Source organism: Vicugna pacos, chromosome 14 (assembly GCF_048564905.1).
Source record: "Vicugna pacos chromosome 14, VicPac4, whole genome shotgun sequence".
In the NCBI taxonomy this organism is placed as follows: domain Eukaryota; kingdom Metazoa; phylum Chordata; class Mammalia; order Artiodactyla; family Camelidae; genus Vicugna; species Vicugna pacos.
In genome coordinates, this window is record NC_133000.1 from 2886053 (window position 1) to 2906762 (window position 20710).

General features: G+C 48.9%; 1 protein-coding gene across 2 annotated transcripts in view; it reads left to right on the plus strand.

Moving 5' to 3' along the window:
- Positions 1-20710, plus strand: part of ATP8A2 (ATPase phospholipid transporting 8A2) — a 420398-nt gene that overhangs the window by 91106 nt on the left and 308582 nt on the right. Inside the window, exons 15-23 of one of the 2 annotated variants that reach the window (XM_072976043.1) lie at positions 1309-1353; positions 3918-3993; positions 4677-4782; positions 5013-5095; positions 7539-7588; positions 10057-10126; positions 11622-11706; positions 12877-13016; positions 14447-14585. In XM_072976043.1, coding sequence (XP_072832144.1) covers positions 1309-1353; positions 3918-3993; positions 4677-4782; positions 5013-5095; positions 7539-7588; positions 10057-10126; positions 11622-11706; positions 12877-13016; positions 14447-14585 — 794 coding nt within the window. The remainder of the gene's footprint in view (positions 1-1308; positions 1354-3917; positions 3994-4676; positions 4783-5012; positions 5096-7538; positions 7589-10056; positions 10127-11621; positions 11707-12876; positions 13017-14446; positions 14586-20710) is intronic. The other variant, XM_072976044.1, reaches the window with a different exon arrangement.

Below are 20710 nucleotides of genomic sequence, written 5' to 3' on the forward strand. Positions count from 1 at the left end.
GGTGTGAAGTTTTGATTTTGGTTTTGATGTGCATTTCCCAGATGATCAGTGATGTTGAGCACCTTTTCATGTATCTGTTGGTCCTCTGTATGTGTTCTTTGGAAAAAATGTCTATATAGCCTCTGGTTTTTAATTGGATTGGTTTTGTTTTGTTTTGTTTTGTTTTTTTGCTATTGAGTTATAAGGGTTCTTTATATATTTTAGATATTAACCCCTTATCAGCTTTATAATTTGCAAATATTTTCCCCTATTCTGTGGGTTTCCTTTTCATTTTGTTGATGGTTTCCTTGCTGTGAAGAAGCTTTTTTAGTTTGATGTAGTCCTACTTTTAATTTTTGCTTTGTTCTTGGTATCAGACCCAAAGAAATCATCACAAAGCCCAATATTAGGGAGCTTGTCACCTATGTGTTTTCCTAGGAGTCTGATGGTTTTAGCTCGTACATTCAAGTCTTTAATCTGTTTTGAGTCAATTTTTGTGTGTGGTGTAAGTTAGTAGTCCCATTTCATTCTTTTGCATGTGGTTGTCCTTTTTTCCCAAAACCATTTATTGAAGAGTCTGTCTGTTTCCCATTGGCTATTCTTGGCTCCATTGTCATAAATTAATTGATCAGATATGCATGGGTTTATTTCTGGCTCTCTATTCTGTTTCAGTGATCTATGTGTCTGTTTTTATGCTGGTACCACACTGTTTTGATTACTATATCTTTGTAATATAGTTTGAGGTCAGGGAGCACGATGCATCGAGCTTTATTCTTATTTCTCAAGATTGCTTTCACAATATTTTTTATGGTTGTATATAAATTGTAGGATTGTTTTATTGCTGTGAAACATTGCCCTTGGAAATTTGATAGGGATTGCGTTGAATCTGCAGATTGCTTTGGGTGGTATGGACATTTTAACATTGTTAACTCTTCTAATCCATGAGCATGGGATATCTTTCCATGTCTCCTCTGATTTCTTTCATTAATGCATTAACGTTTTCAGTGTACAGGTCTTTGCCTCCTTAGTTGAATTTACTCGTAGGTGATTTTTCTTTTGGAAGCAACTGTAGATGGGGCTGCTTTCTTATTTTCTCTTTCTCTTGGTTCTTTATTAATGTGTAGAAATACAAAGGCTTTTTAAAAGTATGTTGATTTTTGTATCCTGCACCTTTACTGAATTTGTTTATTCTAACAGCTTTTTGGTGGAATGTTTAAAGGTTTTCTATGTATAATAATGTATGACCTATGCTGAAGGTTGTTCTTTGTGTGAATAACTGTCTTTTTGATCACAGTTTGGTGACTACTGTGTTTTTTCTGTCTCTGGCAGTCATTTTCCAGAATTGACAAGGGAACCATCCTCAGATGATTTCTGGTAAGTCAGTTTTAGCAGTTCTTGATCCTTTTGTGGGAAAGGCTTTGGAACAATCTTCTATTGGCATTTCTTACCTGAATATTTTTTAAATAAAAGTTTCATGTATGTTATTTCAAGAGAGAACCAGAATGAAATGTAAACATGAGTGTGGTTTTAAGAGTCGAGCGGTGCTGCAGGGCTCTCACAAAAACAGCCCGCCATTGGTCCAGGATTGTCCACTCACTTCCCGCCTCTCACCTCACCTTCAAGGTTTCGTACGTGTTAAGTGTGTGTCAGGATTTCATTCCTTTTAGAGGCTGGAGGGTAGCCTGTGTGTGTCTGTGTCACCACGCTTGTTTGTCAGTTCACCTGTTGATGGCACTTGGGTCACTTCCACCTTTTGGCTGTTGTGAATAATGCTTCCCTGAATGCTGACGTACAGGTATCTGAGTTTCTGCTTTCACTTTTTTTGGGTTTCTACGTAAAGGTGGAACTGCTGGGTCGTGTGTTAATTCTATGGTTAACTTTTTGAGGAACCACCAAACTGTTCTTCATAGCAGTGTGACCGTTTTACATTCCCTCTGTGATGTACAATTTCCCCACATCCTCACAACACTTGTCCATTTCGGGTTCTCTTTTTTTATGTAATAGCCATCCCAGTGGGTGTGAAGTGGTATCTCACTGTGGTTTTGATTAGCATTTCCTGTAAGACTAGTGATGTTGTTGGCTAATGTTTTAAGACTTATACACTAAGAGAGCTGATGGTAGGGCCATGTGTGTGGAGGGGGCAGTGTGGTTGATGACTGACTGGCTTCCCTGTGGGATGGTTTGCCAGGACTATTAGAGGATCCCAGGGTGACAGCATCTGTGCTGATTGCATCTTGTGAGCTGGTTCGTCTTTTTCTTGATGGAAGATTTCTCCAGTTTCCTGCCAAGGGCTACGAGTCTGGCCGAAGCTGTTAGGGGAGCTGCGCGGAGGCAGAGGGTGGTTGATCATACCTCTCAGCTTACAGGGGATTTCACTTAAAACTGCTGTGTGGGGACGATGCCCTGTCCCACCTGCCTGTGTGCTCAGGGTCTCCGGGCCCTGGGCTACTCTGGTTTAAGCTCTCTAGAGGATGGCCCTTCGTTTCTCTCTGGGTGCACCGGCTCGGTGGCCTGGCTGTGCGGGGTAAGGGCAGTGTTCTTGCAGGCTGAGTCTTCCTCAGGTGGACTTGGAGCTTGTTCTGTCACCCACCTTCCCTTTGTCTCACAGGTGCCTCGTGCTGCCATTTCCTGCCCCTTCACAAGGTTCTGTGGGGGGCGGCGGCTTGCGTCCTAGGTGCCCCGCCCCCACCCCTGCAAGCTGTGGTTTCTGTTCTCTCTGCGATGCTAAACTCCGATGTCTGCTCACAGCAGCCCTGCCGCCGTCTTGTCTCCATTGTCTTTGTCCCAGAGAAGGGGTTTCAGAAAGAAACGGAGGTTCACGGACGTACTCAGCCCTTCCCATTTCTTCAGTGTGTCGGCACGTGGCTGTCATGTCAAGTTTCCTGTTTCGTAATTATTTGCCCTTTTCTCTTTCATACACGAGCTCTGCCCATGGATGGCTGCACAGATGCAATGCCACAAGGCCTCTTATTCTGTGCACTTGAAGCAGGCATGCTTGGAAGTTTTCCTTGGTAGATGCGGAGACCAAACAAAATGATCACGTCATGGCGTTTACCCTCGCGTCTGTTTCTTATCCTTGTAACTAAGAGTGAACCTACAGCTCTCCCTCGGCTTACAGCGGGCTATGTCCTGGTAGCCCATCGTACATTGAAAATGTCCTAATTCAAAAATGCATTTAATACACCCAGCCTGCCGAGCATCCCGGCATAGCCCAGCCTCCCTGGGATGTGCTCAGAACACTTACCTTAGCCTATGCTGGGCAAGAGCATCTAACCCAGGGCCTGTTTTATACTGAAGTGTTGAATGTCTCACGGACTTTATTGAGAACTGTACTGAAAGTGGAGAACAGAATGGTTGCCTGGGTCTAGGATGGGGGTCAGGGTGTTGGTTATTCACCCTCGTGATGGGGGCTTCCTGGGAGCTGCGGCATCACGGAAGAGGATTGTGCCCTGTGTTGCCAGCCCAGGAAAAAGCCAAAATTCAAAATTTGAAGTATGGTTTCTTTTGAACACGTATCACTTTGCACCATCGAAAAGTGGAAAAACCATCAAGTTGAAACACTGTAAGGCAGGGACCATCTGTATTTTGTTTATGGGAAGGTTAAAGCTTTTCTGCCTCAAGGTTTGAAATAACATACAATATTTCAAATCTTTAAAACTTTAATACGGGGGGAGGGTATAGCTCAGTGGTAGAGTGTGTGCCTAGCATGCATGAGGTCCCAGGTTCAATCCCCGGTACCTCCACCAAAAGTAATAAATAAATAGATAAACCTAATTACCTCCCCCACAAAAAAATTAAAATAAAGAATTTTTTAAAAGCTTAATATAATTGTATAGGGTTTTTAGGTGTGGTTCTTCTGGAAGACAGATTCTTACTAGGTTCGACTTATTTTAAAGAAACTTTTGAGCTGAGGAAATGTTTTCTGTTTTCTCTTACAGCCGGATGCCTCCTCCCCCCAGTGACTCCTGTGACTTTGACGACCCCCGGCTCTTGAGGAACATCGAAGACCATCACGTAAGGCCGCCACTTGCGTCTAGGACACTAAATAGCTTGTGATGCACTTTTGTGTGTACGTGTAGTGTCTTGAAAGTTGCGATTTTGGAGCCTGGGGAAGAGACACAGCCTCACTTCTATGTTGCTAGGACTTCAGGGAAGCGGTCCACTTAGGCAGAACACTTGGCCTCACTGAACTTAAAGCTGAATTAAATATGTGGTGAATATAAAGCAGTGCGTCAAGATCCAGATGAGTCTTTCCGCAGAATTCTCCCACATTTCGGGCTTCTGTTGCTCTGCGAGCTTCTGCAGGGCTGTTTCTTCAGTCACGGGCCTGAGAGGGCATCTGTTTCGCAGTGTCCTTTGGCTTGGACGGCTTAGGAAACCAAAGTGAGAGATGATACCACGTAGCATTTATAGCGCCTGCCATGTCCTAGATGTTTGACGTGTATTTCCTTTAGCACCTGAGTCACCCCAGAGAGGTGACAGGAAGTTGCATAGAAAGACTGACTTGGCGAGCAGCAGCTGATGGGGAGGGGGTGAGTGGGTGTGCACCGCGGGGCACCCGGAGTCCACGCTGCGGACCTCGACCTCTGATCCAAGGGAGCAGGAAGGCATCACAGGATTTTAAGTGGGAGGGGACTTGCCTCTAACTCTGCTGTGTGTCCGTGGTGTCCTAACCGATAACTCATCTCCCGTTGCAGCCCACCGCCCCTTGCATCCAGGAGTTCCTCACCCTTCTGGCCGTGTGCCACACCGTGGTTCCGGAGAAGGACGGAGACAGCATCGTCTACCAGGCCTCGTCCCCAGGTGAGATGGGGAGACCTGGGTGCGTGCGGCGACGAGACCGCTCTTCACAGTCCCCACCAGGTGCCTCTGGCCGTCTGCTGGCGGCAGGATTGTCCCTTCCGGTGGACGAGTCTCAGGTCTGGGCTTCCCCTCTGGGGCTGGTGTGGGTCTTGTTAATGTGAAAAATAACACTTGCTGAACGGAAGCTTGTCCCTCCCGGAGGCCAGTCCTCATCAGCTCTGTGTTGACAGATGAGGCCGCTTTGGTGAAAGGAGCTAGGAAGCTGGGCTTTGTCTTCACGGCCAGGACGCCCTACTCCGTCATCATAGAAGCGGTAAGCGGTTCTGCCGGCCTTCACCTTTCCCTCCTGAAGGTGCTGCCCTCCGGCTTCTGTTCGCTGATGGGGATGATGTGCGTGAGGAACTTAGTGCCCTGTTGCTCTGTCCTGTGATGGCTGGGATGACTCCATGGCCTCTGTCCTTGGTCGGGGGTCTGGGTCTGTCTTCATGAAGCCCCCAGTCGCTGGCTCCCGTCTCCTCAGCGGGGAGAGGAGGGAGTTGGCAATTAAGATCTTTTTTTTAAATCTATATGTTTCATCCCCACCTGAAATCAAGTTTATTTTACTATTATTTTTCTGAGTTTCCCTCTCAAGGAGCCAGAGGGGGAAACTGGGTTGTAAGAAAAGCTTTGCATCAGGAAGAAGGTCAGATAGGGACCCTTGGGATGGCTGGCTGGGTGGGGTGGGTGTTGTGGATGGAGCGGTTAGAGGGACCCGATTACTGCCATCTGGGCAGATGCGGGCAAGTGCTCCACCCTCGACCTGGGGAGGGAGGACCCATGGATTTTTACAGTGTTTGGCTTTCTGCGTCCTTAATCCCCAGATTGCTTGAATGCGTCTGAAGTTCACGTGCATCTGGCATGACTGCTCGGTGTCGGTCCCGCCTCGGCAGCAGCCCATCTCACTGGCGTGCAGAGCCTGTAGAATATCGTGCTGCGTGCAAAGTGCCCGTTGCGTGGCATCATCAGTTTCTTTTTTCGTGGAGTACAGAGATCAGACCATGTTTATTTTTACTTTATTTCAGTCAACACAGGGAACTTAGCTTAGGGAAGTGTACAGTCCCCAAAAGTTGGGACGATGTATGGACCGAACAGAGAATTTCCTTCTTGGAAGCTTCTAACAGCTGAGGGCTTCCTGCCCTTCAGTTTGGAGACGTTAAGCTTCACTGCAGGATTTCAGGGGCGTGGATGCTGCTCTGTTCCTCTGCATTGCAGCCGCGGGGACCGAGAGGGGTGTGGTAGTGAGAAAGACCCCCTGAGTAGCTAACATTTATAAATAACAAGAACTTTAATACCGGGGAATCATCAAACCACAAATCCTGGAGTTTGCTGCCCGCGGTTTACAAGAAGTGGCCTCACTGATGGCCCTTCAGTCCACGGGGGCACAAGAGCCGTGGTGCAGGGTGGGTGGGCAACTGCGGCCAGAGTGCTAGTGCTGGGGTGGGGGGCCAGCGGTGAGGTTTTTATTTTTAAATTTTTATTTATTTATTTTGGGGGGCTAATGAGGTTTATTTATTTATTTTAACAGAGGTACTGGGGATGGAACCCAGGACCTCATGCATGCTCAGCACACGCTCTACCCCCGACCTGTGCCCTCCCCGCAGCAGCGAGCTTCTGAAGGGGGCCTGGCAAAGCTGGACGGCTGAGGAGGAAGGGAGCTGCGGCTGCAGAAGGCGGGGCACAGGGGCTGCTGAGGGCTGGGTGCAGTGGCGCATCAGCTGTATTTTCGGATGCAGAGAGAAAGGGCTGGGGCGTTGCAGAGGGGCGGGTGATGATTACCCAGTGCTGCCCCATGTGTGTGTGTGTGTGTGTGTGTGTGTGTATGTGCGCGTGTGTGCACACACATGCCATGCCCTTGGCGATCTGCGTGTTGCTTCATTTATTCTCCCAAACCAGGGGACCAGTGCTGTCAGCGGCAGAAGCTGGGCTGTAAGTCCTGTCTGTGCAACACCGAAGCCCCGCTCTTTCCACGAGGATGTACTAGGGGAAAAAGCAGGTTCTATTAAAAAGTTTGGAAGTTGTACACACGTAATATGGAACTTCTGTAAAAAAAAAAGGAGGATATTGAAGTTCCAACTTTGAAGAACCTGAAGAAAGAAGACATTTGATTAATTGCCCTAAAATCTGGTGCGGATTTATACTGCCTTATTTCCAAATCCCAAATCCCCAGAGTTTTGAATGCCAGAAGTTTTCTTTTTCCCTCCAGATTTGGGGCATGGACATTTGGTAGCAGAACCTAAGCCGACCTGGGGCTGCTTCTGGTCTGTAGGAAGCTCACTTAGTGTGAATAGCTTTTGCCACAGACAATCCACGTGTTGTATCACCCTCCCCAGCCCCGGGGATGTGATGGTGCTGGTGCACGCATATGGTTCTGTGAAACGTGCAGGGTTCTCAGTTTGGCAGCATCACTGGCGCTAGGTTTCAGATGAACCTTTTGAGGTTTAATTGTGTTTCTTGGATGGGAGTGTGGCTGCCACGCCTGCTGGAGAGAAATGAGACGTTTCCACCAGAAGGGGGAGCTATGACCCCACCAGACTGAATGGTAGGGAAACAGTACATGTTGAAAGGCGTCTGCAGGGGGTTGATGGAGAGAGAATTGGGTGGTGGGAGGAGAAGGGGGAGGGGGAGGGAGAGGTGTGTAGAGAGGTTATGATTGGGGAGACGGTTTTGAGATTTTGATACTTTGCAGTTGAGGTAAGAGCCTGTTTTTCTTCCTCTAGATGGGACAGGAACAGACATTTGGAATCCTTAATGTCCTGGAATTTTCCAGGTATGTTTCTCTTTCATGCGCTGAAAATACAGACATATATATATTTAATAACTTCACCAGAGTGTTTTCGTGATTGCACGGTATGATTAAATACAGTGCTTAAGTATTAAATGCAGTAAATACATTCCCCACTAGCCCTCGTCTCTCTGGAGTTTGTGACTTTCATTGAAGAAAGTGAGGTAGGTCGTTTCCTTTGTGTTTTAAGATGAAATGTATGCTTCCATGTCCTCCTTTTCTTTAGATTTCCGGAGGTTGGTGTTCTTGTGTCTGCTGCTGCCGACACGCCTGCGTAGTTTGCAGTCTGTGATGAGGGCATTATTTCTGTGGGTCTTCCGGGTCCCGCGAGGTCCTGCCCCATCTGAGCACGAGACCTGGAAACAGACAAATGGGGACCAGTGAGATCAGCTCGCCCCGCTGGATGCTGGGTCCGAGGAGGGCAGCTCATGTGCATGTTCAGACTCATTGTCCCCCAGTGTGGCTCATTAATTCACCATCGGCGTAATCTGTTGGATCATCTGTTTTCCTAGATCATTCATAAAAAACCCCATGTATCTTCATGTTTTGTTTCTTTCCTCCTTCTTAACATCGACCTGTGACTATAGAGCGAGGTTCTGTGGTGTCTTGAAAGCATCTTTCCCTGTTAAAGTTAGGTTTTTATAACCTCTGTTAAATGATTCACAATTTTTTTGCTGATTTAGCAAGCTATAAGCTATTTGAAAAGATAAATTTTTTTGCCCTCTTGTAGGAAAAGCTTTCCAGCCCCATGTTACAGTTTTAGGATGACAGACTTGACCTTTGCTGGGTCAGGAGCCCTTGGGTTGGGTATTCAGTGGGAGAGGGAGGTGCCTGGTCTAGGGGACAGTGTCCCCGTGTGTGGAGGGGAGGGACACACTGGACGTCTCTCCAGACTTTATGTGCCCCATCCTTTGTTGTTCTGACATCTCTGTGCTGTTGTGCAGAGCCATCAACTGGGACCAGCAGTTACTGGAGGAGAAAAGGGAGTTAGCTGGAAACAGGCGGATGTGGATGAAGGCATGAGGATGTATTTTAAAAACTTCTGGGAGCCTAGGAGGGAGCAGAGAGCTCACTTGTGGTTGTAGATGTGGTTCTTTTTCTTTTTAGCTGCCCCGTCTTTTTCCAGATGCCACTTAAGCCTGTCAGCACTCCTTTGAAGTAGTTGGTGGCCACCTGCTTTACTCGTTCAGAAACTGAAATGCCGGGTGAACAACCTTGCTGAGAGCGCCTGGCTGCTAGGGAGCTGACTGGGAGCGAGAACTCAGATGCAGGTCAGACAGGGGGCCAGGGGTTAGGATGCAGGAATTCACACAGAGCCAGAGAGGGGATGTCCCTTGCTCTTAGGAGGTTGTGGTCCATTGGAAATCACCTTGTAGAAAGGTCCAAGAGGTGGGCGGTCTGGGGCCACGGTGGCGGGGCCGTGAGTCAGGAGGACGAGATGCTGTCTGCGGAGGGGTGGAGCAGAAGGTATGGGCAGGGGTGCTGAGTCCTTTGGTGGGAGACGGCTCCTGGGAGCTGAGAAGAGGCTGCAGAGGTGGGTGGAGAAGGAGTGAGGGAGTGAGGGGTCCTCATGGAAGGTGTGGAGGAGGCTTGTGTGCTGCAGGCTGGGGAGCGACCACGTGACCTCGGGGCTAAGGCAGGAGTGTTCGCGGAATTTGTCCTTTCTTTCTACTCTAGTCAAAAGAAGCTGCACCGAGGAGCCTTTGAGTGAAGTGGGTTTATGCTGACTCTTCTGCTCTGCTTACTGGGCAGGTTACTGAGTATTTCTGAGCTGTGAAATAAAGAAAAGGACTTCAGCAGAGCATTGTCAGAAGTCAACGGAGACAGACACCATATGACCTCACTTATATGGGAAATTAAAAAAATGACACAAATGAGCTTATTTATAAAACAGAAAGAGACTCACAGACATAGAAAACCAACTTCTGGTTACCAAAGGGGAAAGAGAGGAGGGATAAATTGGGAGTTTGGGATGAGCAGATACACATGACGATATGTAAAATACAGAAACAGCAAGGACCTCCTGCACAGCACAGAGAACTACATCCGATGCCTTGTACAGAATGTATGTGTGTGTGTGTAACTGAACCACTGTGCTGTGCACCAAAACTAACCCAACACTGTAAATCAGCTAAACTTCAGTGAAAAACAAGTGAATTAGATGCACGAGGAGGTGCTCACGTCCTCCGTCTCTGCCTGTCCTGCCGTGAAGAGCTGTGCTGCTGAGTTTCCAGGGCAGGGACAGGAGCAGGCTTGCGCCCCTGACATGTAAGGAGGAGAGCAGGAGACGGCACACTGGAGTCTGGCTTGGAGGAGGAAGGGAGAGGGAATGGAGCCTGGCCGTTTCGGCGGCGGCCAGACCGCCTTTGGGTTGTTGGGTGTGTGTCACAGGACGTGGTCCTAGAGAACAGACCAGTGACAATTCTCTTTCCTTTTTGTTTTCACTCTTGCAGCGACAGAAAGAGAATGTCTGTGATTGTGCGAACCCCTTCGGGACAGCTGCGGCTCTACTGTAAGGGGGCTGTAAGTATTGAGGCCCCCAGGCTTCCCTCACGGCCGTGCCCACATCCCTGGTGGCTGCCCAGGGTCGGAAGGCTCTTCCCGTCGGCCTGAAGCTGACTTAGGGGTACTAGCCCACCTGAGATCCTGGGGCTTCAGCGGAGGGCTCGCTGTGCAGCAGTGGTGGGGTGGGAACCAGTAGCTGGCTGTGTCGTGCAGAAGCCTTGGGGTGTGAATTCTGATCCCCATTTTACCAGCGTTGTGTTGTGACGTCAGCAGATGCGGTCACTGGTACTGACCGATGGCCTTCTAAGTGCTCTGACACGTACACTTCTGTCAGCTCGCCTCAGCACCTGTCGTGTGGGCTTTGTTCACTACAGAGGCTGTGTGGCAGGCGTGAGGTAGTGTCCACCTGTGGCCAGCTTTTTGTCCTGTCTGCCTCCTGGTAATCGAACCTGAATGTCCTACGTCTCTAAGGAAAGCTGACACTGTTTATGGGTCTGACCTGCAAAACTGTGTTCTGTTATACTGTGGTCTTATGTGTTGAGGGAAAGAGTTACTAACCTCATTTTATGAGACTGTCTGGGCTGTGAAGCTGCACCAGGGTCAGTGACTTGTTGGAAATCTTCCCAATCTTTCCCAACGAGGGGAAGAATTATCTGCGTACATTGTGACCAGAGCTTTTAAAATGTGAGTAATACGTGTGACTTCTAAAGGCATCATATCTGGACCCATCAAGGCCGCCTAGATTATGTCCCCCCATGACCCCCGCCTTAACTTTTGGTTTGCTTGTTTGCCGTTCTGCTCTCAGGACCGCTGCACGTCCAGAAGGGGCCTGCGCCTGGCTCAGCGGCGGGGGCGGTCGCAGGCCCGGGGGCGGGAAGCCCTGCAGTGGTGCTTTTTGTTTTTTGTAGGATCGAGTTCTCCTCTAACCTGCCTCTGCCAAACTGGGCATCTTAGAAGTATTTTGGGGGGCCTCCAGTGGTGCAGTTTGTAACATACCTGCTGCATGACCTGTAGTCTCCAGCTCCCCGCCCTGCCTGTCGGTCATGGACGTGGTCCCAGGGTGACGGGCTGTCCATGCAGCGTGTTCTCAGCTGAGCCGGGTTGAGAGCCCCGTGGGCCATGCCCTCCCTGGTTGGGGCCCCCTGCAGAGGCAGGAAGGGGGGTGCACCTGAGGAGGGCAGGCTGAGCGTCTTCTGCGTCTCACTTCTGCAAAAGGCATCAGATGGTGGGAGGCACTCTGCAAATGTGGGTGAAGGTGGGCCCCATTGTCCCCCGATGAGTCTCCTGACACTGCGGTCCTCCCCAGCCCGCTCCTGTGTGGACGCAGGTCCACACCCTACTTGTTTTCCAAAGCTCAGGACTGAATCCAGCCCAGAACTGTTTGCACTCGCCCACACAGGTGTCCTCACGCCCTCGGCATAAACACTGCGGAAACAAAGCCGGGTTTGCAGTGCTGGCTAGCAGGTCAGCCGACCCCAGGGTGTGCCAGTCACGATGTTTCCTTCCTTTCTAGGATAATGTCATTTTTGAGAGACTTTCCAAAGATTCAAAATACATGGAGGAAACATTATGCCACCTGGAGTATTTTGCCACGGAAGGTAAGGGGAATCAGGAGATGCGGTTTCTCCGCCTGCAGTTGGACCGTCTGGTGGCGCTGGGGCCAGCCGTCGTGTTCTGAAGGGACGGGTCATTTCTATGCAGCGCTTGGCTTGCTTCACAGGCGTGTCTTTTTCCGGTGCCCACCCCGATCCCCACCCTCTACATCCCGTGCCCGGGGCAGTGACAAGAGGTGTGGCCATAGGCCACGTTGTTACCTGTATGTGACCCCCCCAACTCTTAACCAGACATGCCAGTCCCGCTGGGGAGAACGGAGTCCTGCTCACACCCCTGGTTCCTCACCTTCAGCCCCCGGTGTGAATAGTGCACGTGTTAATGTCATGTCTGCTCTGGAGGCACAAGCCTGACGTTGCTGTGTATCCTGATGGGTACGTCCACACATGATCCCGGTGTCCAGCAGACCCATGTGATTGTGATGATTAAATGGACAACTCTGCCGGGGGAAAAACCCCACAGTATGCAGTAGGCAGCGAAGGCTGAGATTCCGACGCGGAGTCCTCTCCTAGTTATTACTGCCTTGTTACCTCCTTGTCTCTCCTCATTCCTCTGACCCTGGCTTGCCCTGGGCTTAAGGGAAGACTAATTCATCGGCCCCACAGAGAACAGGAAGGGGTTCTCTGCAGTCTTTAAACAGCACTCCCGTCCGGCTCCCCGGCTTGTGAACGCGATCAGAGTTGGAGCCCTGCTTGAGTGCTGACTGCTGCTTCCGGGCCTGAGCGCCTGCGGCCCCGCGCGCGCACGCCTGCGCACGTGCACACAGGGGCGTGGCTGCTTGGAAGCCTCGGGTTTTCACACGATAGCACGCTGGGGTTTCATTGCTGTCTGGAAGCCGGCTCCTGCCGTCCTGACTGCTGGTGCCTGCCCCCTGCTCGCGCGCGTGCTTCGCGCTCGGCTCCTGGGCGTCTGCTGCGGGAATTCACCCTCCTGGCTTCTGTATTGTCAGCGTCTGTAGAAGAGGTGGTTTGTATTTAAATTCTCTTTTGAAATATGTGGAAGTTGAACTGGAGTGACCTGTAGAGTAGTCGGTTGCCTTAATTTCTTCGTGTGTGCGTGTAGGACCCTGGGCCGCGGGGGGCCACCGGGGTGGGGGGCGAGCCGTCCTGCTGGTCCGTCACTAGCGGCGTCACGGGGGGCCCGCGGCTGTTTTGCAGGCTTGCGGACTCTCTGTGTGGCTTACGCCGACCTCTCTGAGAGTGAGTACGAGGAGTGGCTCAAAGTCTATCAGGAGGCCAGCACGATCCTGAAGGACCGAGCTCAGCGGCTGGAGGAGTGTTACGAGATCATTGAGAAGGTAACTGCACGCGACAGAGGAGTCAGGTGCCAGGGAGGGGCTGAGAGAACCACGTGTTGAACAGTCTTTGAAGGGGAATCATTCCTCTTGCTCTAGAGCGGTGGTCTCTTCTCTTGTAAGTATCTTAACTAACCATTAGCTTTTAATCGTTTCTTCCTTCGCTTTAAGAAACACTTAGTTCTTGTGGGGTCTCTGAAGGGTCTAGCCACCCTCCGCCAAGCACTAATGATGTCTTAAGAAGTAGCAGGTCAAAAACGGCACCAGCGACTTTCTGGGTTTGCCTAAGCTGAGGCTTCATGAGAATAGCTGACCATGCTGAGTTACCCGAGCTGTCGGAATGCGGAGGCTGGGCGGACATTGGATACACTAAATATAATCACACTTACTGTTCCGGTAATTTTTCTTTTTTTATGGAGGTACTGGGGATGGAACCCAGGACCTCGTGCCTGCTAAGCAGACGCTCTACCGCTGAGCTCTACCCTCCCCTCTAATTGCCTGTGTTGATTTTGTCACTTCAGTTCATGCCAAGACATTAGGCAGCTTTTCACAAATTGATTCCCTTGAATGTGGGAGCTGGATCTCAGCCTTTTCTGTTTCATGTCAGCAAACATTGGTCCATCCGTTTTCCAATCTCCATAGCTCCAAAGTCATCACTTGTTTGTTTTTTTTAAATTCCTTTTTTAAAAGAGATTCCCGTTTGCTTTTTTATACTCAGTTTTTTTATTGACTCGTTTGCCATTTCACTGTAATTTGGGTAGGGGTAGAACCGAGTTCAGGTGTTCATTTGCCCTGCTTCACTGGAAATATCCAAAATTACTATTAGAATCAGAACAAAGCATATAATAGGCTCAGTGCCCGGCAGCCCCGGGCGTGCAGAGCGCGTGCGCCCAGGAGGTGTTGGCTTTTCTGGTTACTGAGTCTGTTTCTCTCATGTGTTCACGATACCATTGTCCTCTGCTCATTAGTGGATGGGAGAGCGGCTCAGTCCTGTTGATGTTCCTGGGATAACTCACCCCGTGTGCTCTACTGCCAAATGGGTCCTATTCCAGAGCACCCGGGCACCCAGAACTAGATGCTGGCCTGTGTGTGGAGGCAGTCTAGCCTGGTGGATGGTTTTGACTTTTTTTTTTCTTTTATTGGGCAGAGGGTCATTAGGTTTATTTATTTATTTTTAACGGAGGGACTGGGGATGGAGCCCAGGACCTCGTTCCTGCTAAGGTCTGAGCTATGCTCTCCCTTCTGCGGCTGGTTTGGAAATGCCACACGTGTGGCTATATCATCAGTTATCTGCAGACAAAGGTTCAATGGAGAGGAAATAAGATCACTGTCTCAGAGCATTCTGACTGCCTTTCTTATGTCAAAAGCTTTGTCCTGTTAATGCCGATCTTCAGTGTCTACCCATCTTTAACTGAAAATATTTCCCAATCTAGAATCTACTGCTCCTTGGAGCCACGGCCATAGAAGACCGTCTTCAGGCAGGTGTGCCCGAGACCATCGCGACTCTGTTGAAGGCAGAAATTAAAATATGGGTGTTGACAGGAGACAAACAGGAAACTGCAATTAACATAGGTACTTCATTTAAAATATAATTTCCTGATGCTGATTTTTGTTTTATGTCTTTAAAGTGTTTTGTGTAAGTGCCTCTGGGCTGCTCAAACGCGCTGGTAGATGGTGTTTTATGGAACTCTTCGTTCACAGGGCCAGGAGAAGTTTCCCAAAATCAAATGAAGATACGCTGATGAGGATTATCTGCCTATTATAAACATTAAAACTATGATGTTTTCCTGAAGAGTATTAGAGACACATACATAGGATAGAGAATTCAGGAGTTGACAAGAGTCTGAGTTTCTTAACGGCTTCACAAAAATGTAGTGTAAGAGACTCGGAGCATGTTTTCACTAAGTTTAAATATGCATCATTGTTTTATGTAATTATAGCCATTTTAATGATTTTTACCAATTGGTAGGTTTTTCTAAGAGTCTCACATCTTTCTCTTCCCTGTCTGGACTGGCAGTCTCTTTGCTTGCTAAGCATCACAGACCTGAAAATGGAAGAAAGGGAATTTAAGTCCAAATAGCTCTTTTAGTGTTAAGGAGGCACATTTTCTAATTTTGATTTTTTGAGTTTTTTTAAAGTTATCTGGTACTTCTGTCACCCTTGTGGGGTCCCACGCCCTGGTGTGTATGTGGTAAGATGAGTAAGTTAGGAGCACATGGCTTCTAACGTATTTACGGAACTAAACTCAGCGCCACAGCTCACTTGAGGAAGAAACATGCTGGCACTGGTGTCCTCTTCAGAGGAGTCTCCTGGAACATTATCACCTGAGTCCAGTGGGTCCCTTTCCTTCAGCCTTCTCTTTGAATCAGTTCTGTCTCTCCGAGAACCTCGTGGTCGACAATACCGGCCGTCTGGGGTGGATTTTACCTTTTTCTTTCTAATAGACAGAAGCCGTGTAATCAGCTTTTACTAAGGCTGTAGCTAATCAGATGCATTTTTGGACTCCCAGACAAGGGAGATTAAAGTCACCAAGGACTGATATGTCACCAGTGATGTACGCACAGTCTCTGAAGCACCAGTGTGAACTTTGTGCTTGCTGTCTCCGAGACACGTGTTCCTGGAGAAGAGTGAGATGTGCCTGTGTTGACTGGCACCACTACTAGACTGCAGACCCATGGCTGACAGCCCTTGGTGATGCCGGCAGCCTTTTTATCGGTGAAGGGTAGCACATTTGCTTTTTGTGTAATGTCTCTCTGTGTATAGGTATTATTTCCCATGTAATTTTGGCATAAAACACCTACTAGTGGCAGGTGGCTCCTGCTGTTCATATAGGGCACACAAAGCCGGCTGCTGCCCTGAAATACTTACCACTCAGGGGTATTAAAGTGGCTCACTGCTCTCCCAGGGCAGTGAGAAAGAAGTGCGTTACCCCTCAGCTTAAAATTGCACTGTCAGTGATCAGCTGTCCCGTCACGGTCAGGTCTGGAGTGTTCCTGCGGGGCCAATGCCCTCCCACCCCGGCCCTGGCCGCAGCCCTCACCTCCCCAGAGCCCTCTCCCCCGTGTCTGCCATGACAAGCATCAGTGCCCTGATGGCGCAGCCGTCCTGCCCTCAGGAGCACATCCCCTGTCCGGTTGCGTTACGCCTGCGTTCATCAGGGTCCAGCTAAGTTTGGATAAACTCAAATGAAAGCAAAAGGCCAAAAATAAACCCAGAAAACACCGGTGGCCTGTTGTCCCCGACGGAAGGTTTTACTCGTCTGTGGAATGAGGCTTCTCAGAGCTCGCAAGGTAATTGATACCTGTCCACAGTTTCTTTTCCCATTAACAGCTTTACTATTTTGTGCTTTTTTTTGAAGAAGGTGTAGCAACGTGTGTAGTTTTGGTTCTGGAAGCACTCATGTCCGTTAGATAGTTTAAAATTGACTTTTTAAAGTGAATGCTTCCCAAGACCACTAGAAGGTGACGCCTTCTGCTTAGAGCTGATGACTGCCAAAGTCTCTGATTTATCCTAGAGCTTTTCTAGACTCAGTTTTCATGAGCGGATCCGTGGAAGTCAGACACGTCTTGGGTGCTGCGTGTCTTCCGACAGCCAGGGGGCTGATGTTCTGTGAGAGCCGTGTCTGAATGACTTTTCCCCTTTGTGTTCAGAACTCAGGTTTGTAGCCCTGGCTGATGCTGAGGGTCCAGTGTCGTTTTCTGAGTTAGGGTGTCTATTGAGCCTGCAGACGATTCAGTGCAGAGCTCCAGACGCGGTGTTCGACTTGTCCATGCCGGACCACGGGCGACGGCGGTGAGCAGCCTGGCGTCGCGCTCCGCACGCAGGGTGGATTATAAGCTGGGGTTCCAGTCCACATTCCTCGCTCCCTCAGTAACGTGCACTCTTACTGACGTGTCTCCCATCCTCCTGGTTGGATATGCTGTCCGTTTGAGCGCATTCTCTGTACGTTTTCCCAGGGGACATGTGGGAAGAAGGGCAGGTACCCAGCAGCTCGGTTGGGATGAACGCCGGGCGCTCTGCTGCGGGGCTGTCCCGGCGCGGCCCTCGGTCCTCACGTGTGAGCAGTCCTAGGGCTCGCGGTGGGCGGTGCGGAGTTCACTGGATCGCGCTCTGGTTAATGACCGCGCTATGTGCTACTGGGTCTCGGGGCTCCTGACTTCTGGTGTAGGGCTCATTTTAAACGCATTCACGGAGCTTTCATGAAGACCCTTCTCTGAAACTTGAGTTAGAAGACCTGGGAGGAGGAAATAGTATTTCGTCCATTCTAAGATGCGTGTTGTTTTCATGCTTCATTGTCCCTGGAATTGGGGTGCCTTATGATTGTTGACTCTGACAATTTTCTCATTTCCCTTCAAAGGTGACGTTTGGTGCCTGGTGCTGCTGTTTCTCTTCAGCATTTGCTCTGTTTCTCTATCATTCATCCATCATCTGCCCATCATCCACTGTCCATTCATCATTCATCCATCCATTTATCCATCTGTCCATCCGTCTATCCATGTATTCATCCATCCATCTATCCATCATCTGTCTGCCCATCCATCCGTCCATCACAGTTTCAGAATCTATTTAAAGTGTAACTTTTGGTTCATGCCTTGAAAATAGATACACTTTGTCCAACCAAGTTTGGGGATATCTGTGTCTCTCATGTGCCTGGAGTGTTATGTGGATACAGTCATCCTGCCTGTGGCTTTGAGGTCCTTTGGAGCTGGCGCAGTGCCAGGACCCCGCTGTTCTGTGCTTGGGTTTATGCTAACGAGCTGTGTTTCCAGGAGTTGGCCATCTTCTTTTTCAGCTTAAAAGTTCGGCATCTGCCAGTCTGAAGTGAAGTTCCATCTGTGGGCTTTGTGGGTCGTGTAGTCCCTGTTCCCTTATTACAGCTGGGTGAAGCATCTGTCACAGAGTCGGACAGTGGATGTGGGGTTTTCAGACTCTCAGTTTTTTCTAACGGAGGTAGGAGGCATGAGGACAACACCCAGTGCATATTCCATTTTAAAGTCATCATGCTGAGAGTCTCTTTCACTGAGGACCGTCTGAGTTGGGATCCCACTGCCCCTCCCCCTGCATTTTGTTGCCCATCATTTGATACCTTCAAAACGCTTCTGTAGTCTTAGAAGCTTCGTTTCTGAGAGTAAGAAAATGTAGACTTGCCTGTCCTATTCTTGACCGTTGGTCGGGTTCTCAGGGGGTCCTGGGGGAAGGTGGCCACGTTCCAGTTCCAGTGTTGTTCAGGGAAGAGTCAGGTATGGGATTTCTTGATGATCTGCAGCTCCCTTGTTGCCAGATGCTCCCCTGTAGGCTTGGGGAACTTACAATCCGTAATTGGGGTCTAAGTTAATTAGGAGACCAACTCAGGAACGAAACAGATGAGAAGGTACCAGTTGTGCAGTGAGGATGCCAAGCAGGTCTGGCGTTAGTGGTAGTTGTGCTGTAAGTGTTAGCCCAGCGTGTGACGTATTACATCTAAGTCCTTTATGTAAGTTTTGTATTTACTTCCAATTGAGACAGGCATTATCTCCCTTTTAAAGATAGAACTGGGGCACAGATAGCAAGCAACTTGGCTTGGACCACACAGGAAAGAGGATGCTGAAAATCTGAGCACAAAACTGTGATACATAATGCTCACTCCCCAGAAGGGAAGACACAAGTCCAAGAGGCCGGGGAAGGCTTCACGGATGAGACAGGTTTAGAACGTGAGCCTCGGGATTTGTTTGTGTAAAGCAACTAAACAAACAAAAGAAGAATAATGGCTCAGTTATGGGGAGATCACGCGGTCAGGCTGAGGCTGCGTGTTCCTCTCTGGGATGGAGCAGGGTCTGGGGATCTGGAGGGGGAGGTGCTCAGGGTCCGGGGATTTGGAGGGGAAGGTGCTCAGGGTCTGGGGATCTGGAGGGGGAAGGTGCCCGGGTGTGGTTCTGTGGATGAGCCTCAGGGTCCTGGTTCTCTGATGAGGAAGGACTGCACTGAGCATCCTTGTTGCAACCTGGAGGAGATGAAGGGTTCTTCTTTCATCACCTGGGCCTGATGTCTGCAACATGTTCCCTACACTCACAGTCAAACATTGAGTGACAGTCTCCCTGAAATTAGTTAGAACCAGCAACACACTTGTTCAGGATTTGGAACCAAGTTGAATCCCACGGGCGGGGAGCTTGGTCGGTCCTAGATACATGATTAGTAAGGATAAGCTGTTCCTAACCCTTACAAGACAGTCTCCAAAGAGGTCTAGGTCTGGATGTCTTTGACGATATCTTAGCTTAAAAACGGAGGCCCCGATGGCGGGTTCTGAGAGGTCTGGCTGGGTGACACTTTCTAGTGTGAATGATTATTTTACTTTCGTGAAATCAAGTCCTGCTCTAAGGACCACAGACTCTGTAATGTTTTGATTTCTTTGAGTGTTGATTACACTCAGGCAGCAGAAAGACTGAGCACTTTTGTGGTGTGCCGTTCACTGCAGCTGCAGCAAAAAGTGAAATCCCAGAGGCTCCCTTCTCGGCCACTTTATGGTCGTTTTGTTAGATTGTGAGATTAGAGAACTAGACCTCAGTTTACAAGTGTGGATTGATGTTTCGTACCTGGCTTCTCTCCAAGAGTTGATCTCATTTTATCCAAAAACATTAGGAATCAAGCACAAACTTGGGTTGACATAACTTAATTTGCCACATTAGCTAAGTCATGTTTAACTGTGTTAAACGGCCATGGTCTGCCTAGAGCAAGTGTTCTATGTGATAATTCTCTAAGCACAATCTTGCTACGTTTTCCAAATTGATAAAAAAAGAGAACCTGTTTCTTCTCAGAAACCTTGAGTTTTGTGTGTTTAATCCACGAAGGTGTCAGTGGCTTCATGTATTACCCTCTCCCTCTAACGGCTAGAAGAATACTTGGAGCTTTTCCGTAACAGTTCATGCAGCTTCTCTTGTCAAGTGACATTTCGCTTAAATATAAAATTTGCAGATATTAAATTGCAAAATATAAATAAATTGCAAACTAGGGAAGAAAGCAGCAAGTGATGGTTTAGAAATTACCGCCGACTTCCTCAGCCGTTGTCCAGGCCGCCGCCGGCCAGCAGGCCCTTTGTGCTCGCTGTGCTAAGTCTGTAGCAGTCTGCGTTGCGTGGAGCTGCGGGAAGCCTCCGGGGCCGAGGAGGAGTGAGCCTGATGCGGAGAGTGGTGATCAAAGTCCGATCTCCCATCTGTGAGTGAGAACGAAATAGAGGCCTCCCTCCTGCACGTAGTCTGAGAATTTCTAGGAGGGAAGAATCCATTGGTAAAATTTTAGTGGGAAGCAAAGAGCTCAATTATTTCAGTCCCGCCGGGCAGAACATTAAACAGCATTCTGGGGAAAGCTCATTTTCACTCATCAGTGTAGTTAAAACATGGACCCGAGCAAGTTTGAAAATGTATAGAAAGCTGTGCCTTATTTCCTCACTTTATTCGTCCTCTTAGAGGCTTAACAGGTATTTGCCCACGTGGTCCTGTGATTTTAAATTATTCAGTTGTTTTAGCTTTTAAAATTATATGTGGTGGTTTTAACCAGTGAAATAATCTCATTCCCTTGAGATAACTGTTGTTAACTGCCTGGTCTAGATCTTTATGGTATTGCTTTTAAAAAAAAGTTGAATTAAGTAAGAGCCATAATTTTGTGCATTGAAGTTTGTGTTCTGAGGTAATTTACAAAATGATCCTCACAAATGACACTCATTT